Genomic DNA, 18,063 nt, shown 5'->3' on the forward strand with positions numbered 1-18,063 from the left:
CAAGATTATTTTTCTGTTTAGACAAAAAATAAGTCCAGTTTTCTTTAAACAAGTCTTTTTTACTTTCTTAGATATCAGCTTCTGCAGTGTAGTGGTTAAGCGTTAGGCTTGAGACCAGAGGATCTTTGGTTCAAATCCCAGCCTGACTGGAAAATCACTGAGGGCCCTTGGGCAAGGTCCTTAATCCCCTAGTTGCTCCCGGTGTGTAGTGAGTGCTTTGTATGGCAGCACCCTCACATCGGGGTGATTGTGAGGCATTATTGTAAAACGCTTTGAGCGTCTGATGCAGTTGGAAAAGCGCTATATAAATACAGTCCATTTGACGACAGCCACCTTCCGAAAGCAGCCACCTATCTGGTGCAGCCAGGTCAAAAATGGACATCCCCTTGGCCTTTTCCAGTTGATTAGCTCCTCGGTACTGAGGCACGTGCACACTGGATCATGATCAGGGAAGTTCCCCACATGGCAGAGCTCTCAAGTCTCGCTCATTTGGAGTGAGGCTCACGCTTTAAAGTGGTCCTATCAGGTCTCGCGCATTTGGCGTGAGACTCAACGTGTTGTCACGCTCTCATGTTAATGCATGACATTCTCCAACATTTGAACGCTATGACCTGCAAGACAAGATTCAGTGGAAAATAACTCCTTGAGCGTATCTCAACTTGAGAGCTCTTCCACATGGCCTTAATGTCATAGCTGAGATTCCCTCATTCTACAAGTCATGCACTTCATCCGACTCCACCTCAGTAGTTGTTTCTTTGACAGTCATTCCAAGGATACCCAATTGAGTCAGAGAGACCTACTCGCAAAGATATCCAGCCTTAGTTTTGGGTTGTCCTTGAACACCAGGATCCTGAAGACTTAGACTTTGTTCTCCTTCAAGGGTATTGTTGCCAGCGACCACTTCTGTCCAGCATCCTCATGACTCCATAAGCTTTTCCCAGGTGTTTTGTTGACCTCAAAGGCTGATGTCCAAGGGAAATGAAATTCACTGCTGAGATAAGGAAACAAGATCAACAGTTTCACCACAGATACACTTCTGGAATTCACTACAAACCTGAATCTTAGTTTGGGTCCAGGATGATCACAAACCTAGACATTCCAGCTCTTCGCTCAGCTTCTCAAGTCCCGTAGTCATCCCTAGTTCCATTTGTCCCAGTTGGACATCATAGCTGGCCTGTACACTGGTAATGCAAGTGTTGTGCAGAGGTGGAACAGAATCTTCCCAGTGAATTCTGGCATTCATCAAGGATGTGTGCTGGGTCCTACTGTGTTCAGTGCTTGAATGGACTGGGTGTTTGGTCAGGTTGTGGAGTCTGGCAGTTTGATGCCTTTGTTAGCAAAGAAAAGGTTCACTTACTGGACTTTGCAGGCCATGCTGTGGTGTTTGTGGAATCCATATGAAAGCTCACTGCCTCTGCATATTATTATTTTGGCTAATTATTGATTAAGATGTGAGTCAGTGATCCTTTCTCTTGTAGGTGTTCTATCTCCACGGGATTGAAAAGCTTCTGCAGCTCCTCAGCAGTGATAGCGAGGAGGTGCAGCACGCAGCCGCCGGGGCGCTACGCAACGTGGTTTTCCAGAGCAACGAGAACAAGATGGAGGTGAAGGAAAACACAGGCTTGGCCAAAATATTGCGGGCACTGAAGAGTAGCCGTGACACAGAAACCAGACGACAACTTACGGGTCAGTATTTTGTGAATGGCAAATGTGATTAATTAGAATAATTTTGTATTATAATTGTGTATTATTTGTACTTGCTAAATGCTTCCAATCTTGCGGTTTGTGGTATCTGTTGATTCAGTATCACGCTACTACAAACAAACTCAGGCAAACTGGTGAAGCCTGGAGGTAAAGAAGGTTGTTTGTTCACTCTTCAGCTGAATCAAATTTTGCATAAGGCCAATACCCACTCTGCCTTTCATGTGTGGTGCTTTTTTGTTTTGTTTTGTTTTAAAGTCTGAATCTTTCTGCACCTTATTGTTAGGTCTGCTGTGGAATCTGTCTTCCCATGACCTTTTGAAGGAACGCCTTTCCAGACAGGCTTTACCCGTCCTTACCCAGTCCGTCCTCGTCCCCAGTTCAGGCATTTCCGAGGGGGAGAATCCAAAAGATGACCTCCTAGCTGACAACGAGGTCTTCCATAATGCTACTGGCTGCCTGCGGTAGGTTACTTACTATTTAGCTTGAGGTAGACAGACGTCGCTGATGGGGTCTGATCAGCCTACTGGTACTGGAGGAAAAAAAACCTACAATGCTTAGCCTGAAGAAGAATTGATTGTACATTATAACTGAACCATCGGTGATCACACTGTTATCAGTGTGCATTATGGATGAGATTTCAATATAATAGTGAATGTTGGGCAGTAACTTGGCGACACAAATTAATGTGTCATCTTACAAAGAGCAAGGATTTGAAATGTGGCAACAAACAAAGTTTGATATCAGTGCCACCCAACTTGGAAAATACCTTGTCATTTACTTGCTAACTGATCCGAGAGCTTTAGTGAGTCTTACTGTATTTTTTGGAGTATAAGCCACATTTTATTAATAGTTTGAGAGGTCCTGCGACTTCTACTCTGGAAAATACAGTAATTGGTATTGCTGGAGTGGGTCCAAAGGTAGGCCTACCTTTGGACCCACTCCAGCAATACCAGTTGTCGTATTTTCTGGAGTACAAGTCCCAGGATCTCCCACACACTTAGTAAAATGTGACTTGTACGCCAGAAAATATGGCAATTGCAGTTCCTGGAACGGGTCCAAAGTTGGGCCATCGCCAAAAATTGCCTACCTTTGGACCCACTTCAGGAACAACAATTACCATATTTTCTGGAGTATAAGTTGCAGGACCTCCCAAAAGATTAGTAAAACATGACTTCTACTCTGGAAAACACAGTAACTGGTATTGCTGGAGTCGATCCAAATGTAGGCTATTTTTGGTGATAGCCTACCTTTGGACCCATTCCAGGAACTGCAATTGCCATATTTTCTGGTGTACAAGTCACATTTTACAAAGTGTCTTGGAGATCCTGGGACCTGTACTTCATAAAATACAGCAATTGGTATTGCTGGAGTGGAGTAGGTCCAAAGGTAGGCTACCTTTGGCAAAAGCCTTGCTGATACAGTAGTGTTCATAATAATAGTAGTGCTATGTGACTGAAAAGATTAATCCAGGTTTTGAGTATATTTCTTATTGTTACATGGGAAACAAGATACCAGTAGATTCAGTAGATTCTCACAAATCCAACAAGACCAAGCATTCATGATATACACACTCTTAAGGCTATGAAATTGGGCTATTAGTACAAAAAAAGTAGAAAAGGGGGTGTTCACAATAATAGTAGCATCTGCTGTTGACGCTACAAACTCAAAACTGTTATGTTCAAACTGCTTTTTTAGCAATCCTGTGAATCACTAAACTAGTATTTAGTTGTATAACCACAGTTTTTCATGATTTCTTCACATCTGTGAGGCATTAATTTTGTTGGTTTGGAACCAAGATTTTGCTTGTTTACTAGCGTGCTTGGGGTCATTGTCTTGTTGAAACACCCATTTCAAGGGCATGTCCTCTTCAGCATAAGGCAACATGATCTCTTCAAGTATTTTGACATATACAGACTGATCCATGATACCTGGTATGCGATATATAGGCCCAACACCATAGTAGGAGAAACATGCCCAAAGCATGATGCTTGCACCACCATGCTTCACTGTCTTCACTGTGAACTGTGGCTTGAATTCAGAGTTTGGGGGTCGTCTCACAAACTGTCTGCGGCCCTTGGACCCAAAAAGAACAATTTTACTGTCATCAGTCCACAAAATATTCCTCCATTTCTCTTTAGACCAGTTGATGTGTTCTTTGGCAAATTGTAACCTCTTCTGCACATGTCTTTTATTTAACAGAGGGACTTTGCGGGGGATTCTTGCAAATAAATTAACTTCACACAGGCGTCTTCTAACTGTCACAGGACTTAAAGGTAACTCCAGACTGTCTTTGATCATCCTGGAGCTGATCAATGGGTGAGCCTTTGCCATTCTGGTTATTCTTCTATCCATTTTGATGGTTGTTTTCTGTTTTCTTTCACGCGTCTCTGGTTTTTTTGTCCATTTGAAAGCATTGGAGATCAATGTAGATGAACAGCCTATAATTTTTTGCACCTGCGTATAAGTTTTCCCCTCTCCAATCAACTTTTTAATCAAACTACGCTGTTCTTCTGAACAATGTCTTGAACGTCCCATTTTCCTCAGGCTTTCAAAGAGAAAAGCATGTTCAACAGGTGCTGGCTTCATCCTTAAATAGGGGACACCTGATTCACACCTGTTTGTTCCACAAAATTGCCGAATTCACTGACTGAATGCCACACTGCTATTATTGTGAACACCCCCTTTTCTACTTTTTTTACTAATAGCCCAATTTCATAGCCTTAAGAGTGTGCATATCATGAATGCTTGGTCTTGTTGGATTTGTGAGAATCTACTGAATCTACTGGTACCTTGTTTCCCATGTAACAATAAGAAATATACTCAAAACCTGGATTAATCTTTTTAGTCACATAGCACTACTATTATTCTGAACATTACTGTATGAAGGTGGCGCTTTGAGGCCTCTTGAACTTACTTGGAACAATTAAACTGTGACAGTAGATGGCTTGGATTACGGAGGCTCTACCAGTCCTAAGGAGGTTCGATCGCAAAAGGTGCCCTTTGAGACTTGAGGTGCACCTAGAAGGATTATCAAGGTGCTATGCCAGTTGCAAATGAAGCTTTTTATACTAATTTAATTAATAATAAGCACAGTTTAGACTCTTATTTGATACAAGTACCCAAGGAATTGATTTGCAGTAGGATTTGGACCAAATGTGGCGCAGACATTTGATACCACACATGATATTTAGACAGATATCACCTGTTGATAAAATAGCACACAACACACAAACTCTGACCCTAAGAATGAATAATTCAGCGAGCCTTCTCTCCCAGAAGTGGTGGCACTCAGTCCTGGTCAGTTCATCCTATCAGGTTCCACTGATCATGTTCCCAACCTTTTGAGTAATGTTTCTCCCTCCTTTGGATGAGAAAAGTGCTGAGTTTCCTCGTTGTACAGAAGAACCTGTTTGTATGAGTGAACGTTCATTGTTGGATTCATTTCACTGAGAATGTTTTATTGCACCAAAATGTCACGTCTACTGGTGCAAAACAGCCCAGAAGGTTCAGCTATTAATTTGTACAGTTGTGTAGCTGACATAAGGTCCTTACAGGTGGTCCATAGTCTGTTCCTAGAATTTTTAAGTTATTTCCACAGCTTCTATATGAAAGTGTGCTCGGCCTTGATATGTACATAAAATTATAAAATCTGTATCCAACCACACAACATCCTCAGCTTCCTGTGGAACTAGGATTTAAAAGATGAATGATAGTCATAGATTTTAAAGGGATTTATTATGACATAACCAAAGAAAATGCTTAATGCTGCGTTTACACATAGGCAGGATGCGTTAGGAATGTCATATTTGCATCATTCGTGGCACATTCCTGACATTTTTTTTTCACAATTGTATTTATTGAAGTTTTTAGTTTTACAATAGGCAAAAACAGTATACAGAGACAGTATATACAGAAAGAATATGAATAATAATAATACAACAAAACATAACCCCTCCCTCCCCTCCCCTACACTCAAAAAAGTTAGTTTCTACATATCAGTCTTTTACAAATCGTAGAAAGGGCATCCAAATATCTTTGAAGTCTTCTATATTTCCTTTGGCCACATAGGTTAATTTTTCAAGAGCCAAGTTGCTCGATGTCAGGTCCATCCATTGCTTGACCCCAGGTTTCTCAGTGTCTTTCCATTTCAGAGCAGTTACCAGTTTTGCTTGTATCAGGCTAAAGTTGATGTTTTCTCTTTTTTGCATCACATTTAAAGTTAGTGGGATATATTTGTAGTATACACAATTTATCATCAAGGGGAATTTTACAATCAGTTATATCAGAAATTATTGTAGATATTTGTTGCCAGAAAATAATAATTTCTTCACACTGCCACATGCAGTGATACAGTGTTCCTTCTTCTTTACCACATTTTATACAATCATCAGGGATATTGGGGTTAAAATGGTTCAATTTTACTGGAGTGATATACGTTCTGAACAACCACTTGTACTGTAATAGTCTGAATCTTGTATTGACTGTTTGTTTTTGGGCACTTAAACAGGAATTATTCCACGCTTCAACAGTAATGTCACTTTTCATATCAGATCTCCAACTTGCAGATATGAATTACTGCTGTCCTTTGATGCTTCCAACAAGATATTATAACATTTGGAGAGAAGGCCTCTGTTCTTATTATTCACAGCAATATTCTCTATAGTGGATAATGGGGGCTCTGTTGTACCTTTCAATAATTTGGTGACAAAACTTCGAATCTGGAGGTATTTTAAAAAATGGTTCTTGGGCAAGTTATATTTTGTTGTTAACTGTTCAAAAGACATCAGCACTCCATCATTGTACAGGTCTTGAACTTTACATATACCTTTTTTCATCCACATTTTAAAGCCCATGTCGGCACGTCCCGGTTTAAACTCCCTATTGCCCCAGATCGGTGATAGAGCAGAGAGCCCAGACACCTCATTCAAAGCAACATGTGCCTGATGCCAAATTGATATACTGTTTCTAACAAATGGATTATTTGTGTTTTTAAGCAATTGTTTAGTTTTGGCTGAGTAAAGGTAAGATTGCAATGGCAAATCTGTTATGCTTTGTTCAATGTGCATCCATGAAGGAATATCCTTTTGGGCAAAGTAAGAAGTAGCGGCACACAGCTGAGCTGCCCAGTAATACAGCATCATGTTAGGGAGTCTGAGCCCTCCACGGTCGTAGGGTACATACAGAAGAGAAAGACGTAACCTTGGGCACTTGTTATTCCAGATGAATTTAATTATACTTTTGTTTAACGAGGAAAACAAGAGTTAGTAATGTGTAGAGGAATAGATTGAAAAAGATAAAGAAACTTTGGAAGAATTGACATTTTAATAATATTGATACGAGCTATCATGGAAATTGGCATTGCATCCCATCTATCTAATGAGTCCAGAACTTTTTGTACTAAAGGATCATAATTTAACGCAATTATTTTCTTTAAATCGGGAGTAATCTGTATTCCCAAATAGGTGAAGCTGTCATAAGTGCACGTAAACCGTGTTTGAATAGGTGGGTTATTTTTATTCGGAAATAACAGGGAGCTCTTTGCCTGGTTAACTTTGTATCCTGAAAAATGACCAAAATTTTGTAAAATATTACTTACTGTGTAAATGGACCTTTCCAGATCACTGAGAAATAAAACTATATCATCGGCAAATAAAGACAAACGGTGATCTGTTTCTCCTATTTTAATCCCTGACATTTTGGGGGAGTTGCGAATAGCCATAGCAAGTGGCTCAATAGCAAAAATAAATAACAGTGGACTTAGGGGACAGCCCTGGCAAGTTGATCGAGAAAGTTTTATGGGTTTTGACATCTGCTTATTAGTTATTATTTTGGCCACTGGTTCAGTGTATAATAACTGAATCCATTTCAAATATTTTTCTCCAAAACCAAATCTCTTAAGGGTCTCAAAAAGGTATCTCCATTCAATTCTGTCAAACACCTTTTCAGCATCTAACGATAGAAAGGCGTGGTCAATGGCTAAATGTTTTTCATGTAATATGTTTAAAAGTCTGCGAGTGTTGTGAAAGGCTTGCCGATCATGAACAAATCCATTTTGATCATTACAAATTAATTTTTGGATATGGGTCTCAATTCTCTGGGCCAAAGCTTTACATAAAATTTTGGTGTCACATGACAGTGATATGGGGTGATACGACCCCATGTCTGTTTGAGGTTTGCCTGGTTTTAAGATGACAGAAATGGTTGCCATTCTCAGGGATGGTGGAAGAATACCTTTTTCATATGACTCATTAAATATCTGAAGTAAATGGGGTAACAATATATCTGGCAATTTCTTATAAATTTCTATCCAGAGGCCATCTGGGCCCGGAGCTTTGCCGCTGTTCATATGTCTGAGCGCTTCTTTAAGTTCTTCAGTATTTAGCTTTTCATCTAAAGTATTTTTAATCACCTCAGAGAGAGTTGGAAAATTTAGGTTATCCAGAAATTGATTTTGTGTATCTTCATCTTGAGGATATTCAGAGCTGTACAACTCTTCATAATATTCAGCAAAGGCATTGTTTATTCTTGTTGGGTCCACAATATTTTCTCTATTTTTTAATGTAATTGAGTTGATGGCTCTATTGGATTGAATTTTTTTTAAGTCGCCAGGCCAAGAGCTTTCCTGCCTTCTCTCCCTGGTCGTAATAGGACTGCTTCAACCATAATAAATTAGCTGCAATTTTAGCAGTGCTGAGTTCATTGTTTTCAGACTTTAACAATAGAAGCTTCTTATATTTTTTTTTCGTTATCGTGATGGTGAAATAATTGGTTTTGCAATTCTTTAATCTGTTTATCTATATCCTTTAATTTATTCACATGCGATTTAGATTTACTTCTGGTGTAGCTTATTATTTCCCCCCCTTATACAGGCCTTAAATGCTTCCCATTTAATTCATGTGTTAGTTTGGTCTGTGTTGAAAGAAAAGTAGTCAGTTATTTTCTCTTCGAGAAATTTCTCAAATTCTACTGTTTTAAGCCATTTAGCCTGAAAACGGAATGGCAGAGGATTAGAAACATAATTGGGAATTTGAATGGATAAAACAACTGAGGTGTGGTCAAATAATAATATTGATTCATAGTTGCAGCTCTGAACCATAGATACCAGGCTGGGGGATATCAAAAAGAAATCAATACGTGAGTATGTTTTATGGGTACTGGAAAAACAGGAAAATTCTTTTTTATTAGGGTTAAGTTGTCTCCGAATGTCTACTAAATTAAGGCCCCTCATGAACTTTACAATAGTTTTTCTAGCTTGTTGGTGGGAGGTGTCCGAGCTATTAGATCTATCAACTGTAGGGTTTATCACACAGTTAAAATCACCTCCAATGATAAACTGACCATTATAGGATGACAAAGATAAAAAGAAATGTTGGTAGAAAGCTGGTTCATCTCCATTAGGAGCATATAAACAGACTAAGTTTACTAAAGTAGAAATGATGGTGCCACTGAGTATAATGAATCTCCCGGAAGGATCTAAATATTTATCTCTTAATTGAAAAGGAATGGATTTATGGATGAGTATCGAGTGAGAAGTAAAACTAGAGGAAAATACCTGACCTGGCCATCTGGACTTTACCCAGTTAATGTCTTTATTAAGCAAATGGGTTTCTTGTAAGAAGCATATTGAGCTTTTTATTTGTTTTAATCCGCCCAATACTTGCTTAAGTTTAACAATTTTGTTAAGTCCACGTACATTCCACGTGGAAATGTCTATAGTTGAGCTACTTAACATATTCATTTTTAGCATTTGTATTAACCAAAGAAAGTCGTCCCCCTTTTACAATAACCAACTTACGTAGAAACATCAGTAACTGAACGCTTTGAGTGTAGTTCCCTAAATCAGCCCCACACACATTTCCCCAAACGAAATGTGTTCTTGAACATTTCTAAACTAAGAACTTCGGGTATGTAAAACATTTCATCCACAATGTGGGTAACGTGTAACTGTGCAAACATAACTCGTGTCGTGTGCTCGTTAAACATCAGACACTGACCAGCGTGATAGTCACGCCAGCCCCCGTTGCTCTCCTATCAGAAATATACAAGTCGCCAATGCAAAAATATATGAGATTATTTAGTGTAAAGTAACAAATGTCAGAAAATACTGGAGACAAAGCAAAGAATGTCACTTACTCAGTTGTAATTATAGTCCCTTTTTCCAAAGTGATAAATGATTATTTTAGTCCACAGTCCCCATCTTCACTTTCTTCACGTATTCTTCCGCTTCTTCTTTTGATCTGAACACAACACGTCTGTCGTGTGTGATGATGAGCTGGGCTGGGTATATAATTCCGTGGCAGATGTTCAATGCACGAAGCTCGGCTTTAATTCTGTCGAAGCGCCGCTGCAGCTTGCGGGTCTCTGGCGATATGTCAGGGAACAAGCTGAGTCGATGCTCCCCGTAAAACACTTCTTTCGCCCTCTTGACTGCGGCCACGGTGGTCTCACGATCTCTGTAGTTCACGAACTTCATAATCATCACTCTTGGTGTTGTAGCTCTTGGGTTGACTGGCCCAATCCTGTGCGCCCTCTCGATAATGGGAGGCGATGAGAAACAATCACCGAGCGTATCCTTGAGCCATTTCTCCAAGAACCCGCACATGTCTTTTCCTTCGGATTTTTCTGGTAATCCCACCAGCCGGAGATTTGACCGTCTACTTCTGTCCTCCAAGTTGGTTATCTTGGTGCACAGATCTTTCACAGTTTGTTCAAGTTGGAGCAACTTTTCCCTTCACAGAGTTCACATCATCTTCGGCTTTCGATATCCGCTCTTCTGCCTTATCAATCCTTCGTGAATGCGCTTGCCGATCCACTTTTATGCTTCGGATTGCTTCCAGTGTGGCGGTAGATTGTTTTTCTATGTTGGTCCGTAGTTGGTGAATAGCGTCAAGAATTTCAGTGTTGGTTGTTCCATGACTCGTTTATTCAAAGTGGGCGAGTTGAGGCGGCTCCGTCGTGCTAGCAGTAGTTGTAGCAGTGCTAGCTTCGGTGCTTGTTGGGGTTGTTCTTGCAGGTTGCTGTCCAGATTTAGCAACTTTCGGAGGCATATTGAATGGGTAAAAAGGCAGTGTAAGACTACCTGATAGTGTTGTCCGGTCAGGAGAGAAATAAAATATTTATATCAAGGATTCAGGTGCGAGCACTCTCACATGCGACTATCTACCAAGACGCCATAACCGGAAGTCCATTGCTGACATTCTTAACGTGACTTAACGCATCTGAATAAGTTTCTTAATAGTGCGTGTTGTTGCATCATATTCGTGATTTCCATGGAGCATGTTTTTGGATGTCAAAGAATCTTCCACGAATGTCACACACCACCCTCATTTTGCCTCATGTTGTGGAGGTTGCAACTGAGCGTGTTGATCCATCGTGATTAGTGATGATCCTTAATAGAGCATGACAGTGTTCTTCTCTGACGTGCGCACAATTAAACCCTGCTGCACAGCATTCAGTTTCATTGCTGCAGTATGCTGAAGAAGGACAGTGACACCAAGTCGGCTAAAAGTTTTGTTCCAGTGCTCCTCAGCGCGCTCCTGCAGGTGTTCCACCTGTTACATGTGACTGATATTTGGGAAAACGAGTGAGACGAGAGCTGCGTGAAGCCACACATCTGGCTCTGTCTATCTCCTCCTCCTCTCTGTGCCACTCCATGGCACAGAGCCTAACTAAGCATGTAGTCACAAAATTCTTCTGTTGTGGATTTTGAGGAGCAAACTGAAGCAATCTGAATATGGGGGTGTGTGTGGAGACAATTGGCCTCATTCACAACGTGACAGAACTCAACGATACGCTGTTACACGCGATAGTGCACAACAACGCGGAACATTATACTTGTCCGTGCATAATGCTTCCTGATAATTCTCCAGCAACACGTGCCATTAATCGTAACGCGTGGTAAAAGGTTCCAGCAGTTCCTGAGGACACTTCACGCCTCTGCCCCAAATCATCACATTCATGATCAACGGCCAAGAATGTATACTTTGTGGCATTCATGGCATGCCATTATGTGTAAACACCACATACTTTTCAACCACTTTCATGTTTGTCGTATTTGGACATGGTAGCTATTTACAATCATTATGTCTTCTTGTTTGTCATCCTCTAAATGGCTGAACCCTAAAATTTTGGCTGAATTTGCATGCACAGCTTCTTCTGTGTTGAGTTCCAAACCTGTATGATATGGAGTTAAAAAAAGAAGAAGCTCTTTTTGTTCTAAGAGTGACACCTGTGACATTTTCTCACATGGACAATTTTCAGCTTAGACTTTGAAGAATTTTTAATACGTAATATAAACTATTTTCAGTTGTTTCAATTATATACATTTACTTAATAGAAATTATTTTTTATTGTAGAATATTATATATTTATTTATTAGACGATTTTTATTTTACATTTACATTATTGATCGGTATGGCTAGTATTTATATTGTGTATTTGTATTGATATTACTATTTGCAAACTGTTTTTCTTTTTTCCACTTTTGATACTGTGTGCTTCTTACCCTGTGTGCTACTATACAATGCTGCTGGAACCTCAATTTCCCTGAGGGAGTCTTTCCAAGGGATCAATAAAGTTCTGTCTATTCTAATTTTCAGTATTAGAAAATAATATAATTACATATACCATACATTTATATTGTGAAGTAAAATCTACGTTATGATGTTATATATGCAAATTTAAACAATTAAGAAATAATAATATTGCTGCCATACTTGTTTACAAAAGTATTCTTCTGAATACAATGTTTGAACAATATGATGCACACTTACACTGTTGTGCTTCTGATTTCAGGGTAGATTAGTGCATATAGTTGTATATTAATATAGATAAAATTATTATTCATATTCAGTGTGTGTGTATTGTAGTAAGAAATAGGAATACATACAGAAGTGTTAATTAGGCCCCGAATTTGTCTACATTTCAACAGCCACACTTGAAGAACGCTAATAAGAATTTTCATGTTCACATTATGTGTGTTTACTGTCACAGATATGATGACATATTGATAACTGTGGTTGTGATTTGCAAACACTTCATTGACAAATATAATTAATTTGCAATTTAAAAAAGCTGTATTGCACATATCTGAGTCAAACACACAAATGTGCCTTCAGCTCGAGTGTTTTGGTCTCGTTTCCAGAAATTTAAGCTCTGCTGGTCCAGACGGTCGGAGAGCAATGAGAGATTGTGAGAATCTTATCGACTCGCTGGTCTACTACGTCCGAGGAACCATCGCCGACTATAAAGCAGACGACAAGGTGAGAGCAAGTGTGTGACTTCATGTCCGTGTGTGTGTGTGTGTGTGTGTGTGTGTGTGTATACAGCACGCCATGTGGTGCAGAATTTCACATTTCATGTGTCTCCTCTGTAGTCGGCGGAAAACTGCGTGTGTATCCTGCACAACCTGTCCTACCAAATCGAGGCAGAGCTCCCCAAGAAATACTTCAAGGATTTTGGAGAATCTCAGCTTAATTTGGCTCCAAAGCCAAAGTCTCTGGGCTGTTTCACTTATCGCAGCGCCAAGATCACAGAGGTACTCCACCCCACCTCCGCCCTGACATTTATCCACCTTGACACTACACAAGACGTTCTCGAGGTCCAGGATTTGAGAGCGATCGTCATCAAAAATGGCTTAAGTGTGGCTGCAGCAACCTTGCTCTTTTGTGTGATTTGCAGAGAGGAAAAGAAACAAATTGCGCTCAAAACAAGCGCTATCATAGATTTTTGACATCAGATCTGGATCCGAATCACCTCCAAAATTCAATAGAGTCTTCCATGCTCTAATATCTATCTGTGGTGAAAATTTGATGAGAATCAATGAAGTAATTTTGAAGTAATCCTTCAAATCCTATATAAAGTGAAATCTTGATCTGGATCTAGATCACCTCCCAAATTTAATGGATTCTTCCATGGACTAATATGTATCTGTGTTGAAAATTTTGTCAAAATCCGTGCAGTAGTTTTGATGTAATCCTGCTAATAGTAATCCTTCAAAGCCGAATATAAAGTGGAACTTGATCCATAATCCGGATCCAGATCACCTTCCAAATTTAATGGAGTCTTCCATAGCCTAATATGTATCTGTGGTGCAAATTTGGTGAGAATCTGTGAAGTAGTTTTGAAGTGATCCTTCACAGCATATATAAAGTGAAATCTTGATCCGGATCCAGATCACCTTCCAAATTTAAAGGATTCTTCCATGGCCTAATATGTATCTGTGTTGAAAATGTTGTCAAAATTCATGCAGTAGTTTTGATGTAATCCTGCTAATAGTAATCCTTCAAAGCCTATATAAAGTGAAACTTGATCCATAATCCGGATCTGGATCCAGATCACCTTCCAAAATTAATGGAGTCTTCCGTGGCCTAATTTATATCTGTGGTGCAAATTTGGTGAGAATCTGTGAAGTACACTCAACAAAAATATAAATGCAACACTTTTGGTTTTGCTCCCATTTTGTATGAGATGAACTCAGATCTAAAACTTTTTCCACATACACAATATCACCATTTCCCTCAAATACTGTTTACAAACCAGTCTAAATCTGTGATAGTGAGCACTTCTCCTTTGCTGAGATAATCCATCCCACCTCACAGGTGTGCCATATCAAGATGCTGATTAGACACCATGATTAGTGCACAGGTGTGCCTTAGACTGCCCACAATAAAAGGCCACTCTGAAAGGTGCAGTTTTATCACACAGCACAATGCCACAGATGTCGCAAGATTTGAGGGAGCGTGCAATTGGCATGCTGACAGCAAGAATGTCAACCAGAGCTGTTGCTTGTGTATTGAATGTTCATTTCTCTACCATAAGCCGTCTCCAAAGGCGTTTCAGAGAATTTGGCAGTACATCCAACCAGCCTCACAACCGCAGACCACGTGTAACCACACCAGCCCAGGACCTCCACATCCAGCATGGTCACCTCCAAGATCGTCTGAGACCAGCTACTCGGACAGCGGCTGAAACAATCGGTTTGCATAACCAAAGAATTTCTGCACAAACTGTCAGAAACCGTCTCAGGGAAGCTCATCTGCATGCTCGTCGTCCTCATCGGGGTCTCGACCTGACTCCAGTTCGCCGTCGTAACCGACTTGAGTGGGCAAATGCTCACATTCGCTGGCGTTTGGCACGTTGGAGAGGTGTTCTCTTCACGGATGAATCCCGGTTCACACTGTCCAGGGCAGATGGCAGATAGCGTGTGTGGCGTCGTGTGGGTGAGCGGTTTTCTGATGTCAATGTTGTGGATCGAGTGGCCCATGGTGGCGGTGGGGTTATGGTATGGGCAGGCGTCTGTTATCAATCAATCAATCAACTTTTTTCTTATATAGCGCCAAATCACAACAAACAGTTGCCCCAAGGCGCAATGGACGAAGAACACAGGTGCATTTTATTGATGGCATTTTGAATGCACAGAGATACCGTGACGAGATCCTGAGGCCCATTGTTGTGCCATACATCCAAGAACATCACCTCATGTTGCAGCAGGATAATGCACGGCCCCATGTTGCAAGGATCTGTACACAATTCTTGGAGGCTGAAAATGTCCCAGTTCTTGCATGGCCGGCATACTCACCGGACATGTCACCTATTGAGCATGTTTGGGATGCTCTGGACCGGCGTATACGACAGCGTGTACCAGTTCCTGCCAATATCCAGCAACTTCACACAGCCATTGAAGAGGAGTGGACCAACATTCCACAGGCCACAATTGACAACCTGATCAACTCTATGCAAAGGAGATGTGTTGCACTGCATGAGGCAAATGGTGGTCACACCAGATACTGACTGGTATCCCCCCCAATAAAACAAAACTGCACCTTTCAGAGTGGCCTTTTATTGTGGGCAGTCTAAGGCACACCTGTGCACTAATCATGGTGTCTAATCAGCATCTTGATATGGCACACCTGTGAGGTGGGATGGATTATCTCAGCAAAGGAGAAGTGCTCACTATCACAGATTTAGACTGGTTTGTGAACAATATTTGAGGGAAATGGTGATATTGTGTATGTGGAAAAAGTTTTAGATCTTTGAGTTCATCTCATACAAAATGGGAGCAAAACCAAAAGTGTTGCGTTTATATTTTTGTTGAGTGTAGTTTTGAAGTAATCCTTCAAAGCCTATATAACGTGAGATCTTGATCCAGAATCCGGATCTGGATCCAGATCACCTCCCAAATTTAATGGAGTCTTCCATAGCCTAATATGTATCTGTGTTGAAAATTGTCAAAATCCATGCAGTATTTGTGACGTAATCCTGCTAAAAGACATACAAATAAATAAACGCCGGTGATTGGATTACGTGCTTGGTGGACATAAGAATATCAAAAACAATTCTGATTTATCTCTTGGCTTTCTCCTGTTTTTTAGTGAATGTACAGAATGTTGATGCTACAATATTTGGTGATGTGAAATTCAAAAATCCATCAGAAAAGAACAAAAAAGTCAAAAATGACTAGAACAGTAGCTGGCAGTGTGAAGTAAAAGAAGCTGCTGTTTCCTCCTAGCACCTGGAGCAACAGTGCCCCCTGCTGGAGGAGAAGGCCAACCCCCGTGGCATAGAGTGGCTGTGGAGCGCCATCACGATACGAATGTACCTGTCGCTGATGGCCCGCAGCGTGCGCCACCACACCCAGGAAGCCGCCATGGGGGCCCTACAGAACATCACCGCCGGACATGGAGTGGTAAGACACCAAATTCACCGCGACTGGAGCAGCTCTCACCTTTGAGTGGCGTGAAATCCTCTGTGGTCCAACAGGTGACCGAAGCCATCGCCCACACCATTGTTCAGCGGGGAAAACGGCCTTCATCACATCAGGAAGATGCTGCAGGAGGGTGAGCGGGATGTGAAGATTACCGCCGTGTCGCTCATAAAAAACCTGTCGCGCTACAGGACCCTGCACCCTGACATTGGTAAACCATTAAATATGAGAGATGCTGACGTTTTGATCTCTTCATTACATAAGATTTTCTACTAGTGATGTATAACACGCGCAAGCAACAAGTGCGGATGAAGGGGTGGCAAGATCTCAAGTTCAATGTAGTCCCCCTAGTTTCAGAGGCCACAAGTAATTGGACAGTCTAAAAACTAGACCATAACTACTTTCCAATTAAATTTTACCTCAAGTGGAAAAAAATTTCAAGGTCAAAGTCCTGTCAGAAGAGGCTTTTCATATGCTAAATAAGATGTGATCAAATATCCGGAGTATGTATTTTGTTCATGCACTTGAATCGAAGGGATTTTTTTTGTGGTGTTGTCGTGGTCAACACACAGCTTTTTTGTTTCTGAATTCTTTTTCAGACAATTTTCACAGGACATTGGTTCTCTTTGCTATGCACAATTTCTCATTGCTTTTTGGCACTTGGTTTCCGGAAGACAGACAAACAGGCATAAAATTGGAACCTCCATCCAATTTTGGTTGTGCAGGTAAATCCATAACAGAAAAATGACAGAATGATTGAGGCACGTTTGATTGAGATATAATGCAAAATGAACACCAAATGGGCTTCTTAACATTAAATCCAAAAAAAATCCCCAATCTGGATCAGATCCAGATCAAACTTTGTCAGTCAGTAGTAACTGCCAGTCTGCACCTCACTTTCAAATATGACAGTGATTGGGGCACATTTGATTAAGATATAATGTAAAATATACATTAAATTGGGTTTTCAGCGTTAAATGACCTAAAAATCTATAATCTGGATCAGATCCTGATCAAACTTTGTCAGGTGATAGTGAGCGCCAGTCTGCACCCCACTTTCAAATATGACAGTGATTGGGGCATACATTAAGATCTTACGTTAAGATATAATGTAAAATATACGTTAAATTGGGTTTTCATTGTTAAATGGCCTAAAAATCTGTAATTTGGATCAGATCTGGATGAAACTTTTATTTGATATCATCCTACATTACACTGTGAAATAAGAAAGAAATGTGACCTTTTTTGACAGTTATAAATTTTTGAAAATTTGTTCAATGCTAAAGATAGAGATTTTTCCAAGCTTTTTCCTCACTTTGACCTATGACCTTGAAAATTGAATAAATTCTTGCCTATCAGGATATGAATCCTGTAAAAAAAATTATAATTATTGTAAAATATTATTATAAATTGTGGGCTCCAGGCTGTTCAGAAACAGAGGTGCAAACATAAGTTTGTCCGGAGGACGCCGTTCACAAAAGCTGGCCGTACAAGGAGTGAGGGAAGCCACCAAGACACCCACGACCATTATGAAAGAGTTATAGGCTTTAGTGGGTGTGACTGGAGAAACTGTGCACAGTGCAGCTTTTGTCTGTTGCGTCACAGCTTCACGGTGAAGTGGAACAAAGAATTTTCTTGAATTTTGTCCATCAGTT

At 40.4% G+C, this 18,063-nt stretch overlaps 1 protein-coding gene across 1 annotated transcript in view; it reads left to right on the forward strand.

The window, feature by feature from the left end:
• pkp2 (plakophilin 2) overlaps positions 1-18,063 on the forward strand; it is a 34,535-nt gene that overhangs the window by 11,839 nt on the left and 4,633 nt on the right. Inside the window, 7 exon segments of the mRNA XM_034163516.1 lie at positions 1,479-1,686; positions 1,988-2,165; positions 12,848-12,965; positions 13,079-13,240; positions 16,214-16,390; positions 16,465-16,500; positions 16,502-16,619. Of these exon segments, the coding sequence (XP_034019407.1) occupies positions 1,479-1,686; positions 1,988-2,165; positions 12,848-12,965; positions 13,079-13,240; positions 16,214-16,390; positions 16,465-16,500; positions 16,502-16,619 (997 nt within the window).

This window comes from Thalassophryne amazonica, chromosome 22 (assembly GCF_902500255.1).
Source record: "Thalassophryne amazonica chromosome 22, fThaAma1.1, whole genome shotgun sequence".
In the NCBI taxonomy this organism is placed as follows: domain Eukaryota; kingdom Metazoa; phylum Chordata; class Actinopteri; order Batrachoidiformes; family Batrachoididae; genus Thalassophryne; species Thalassophryne amazonica.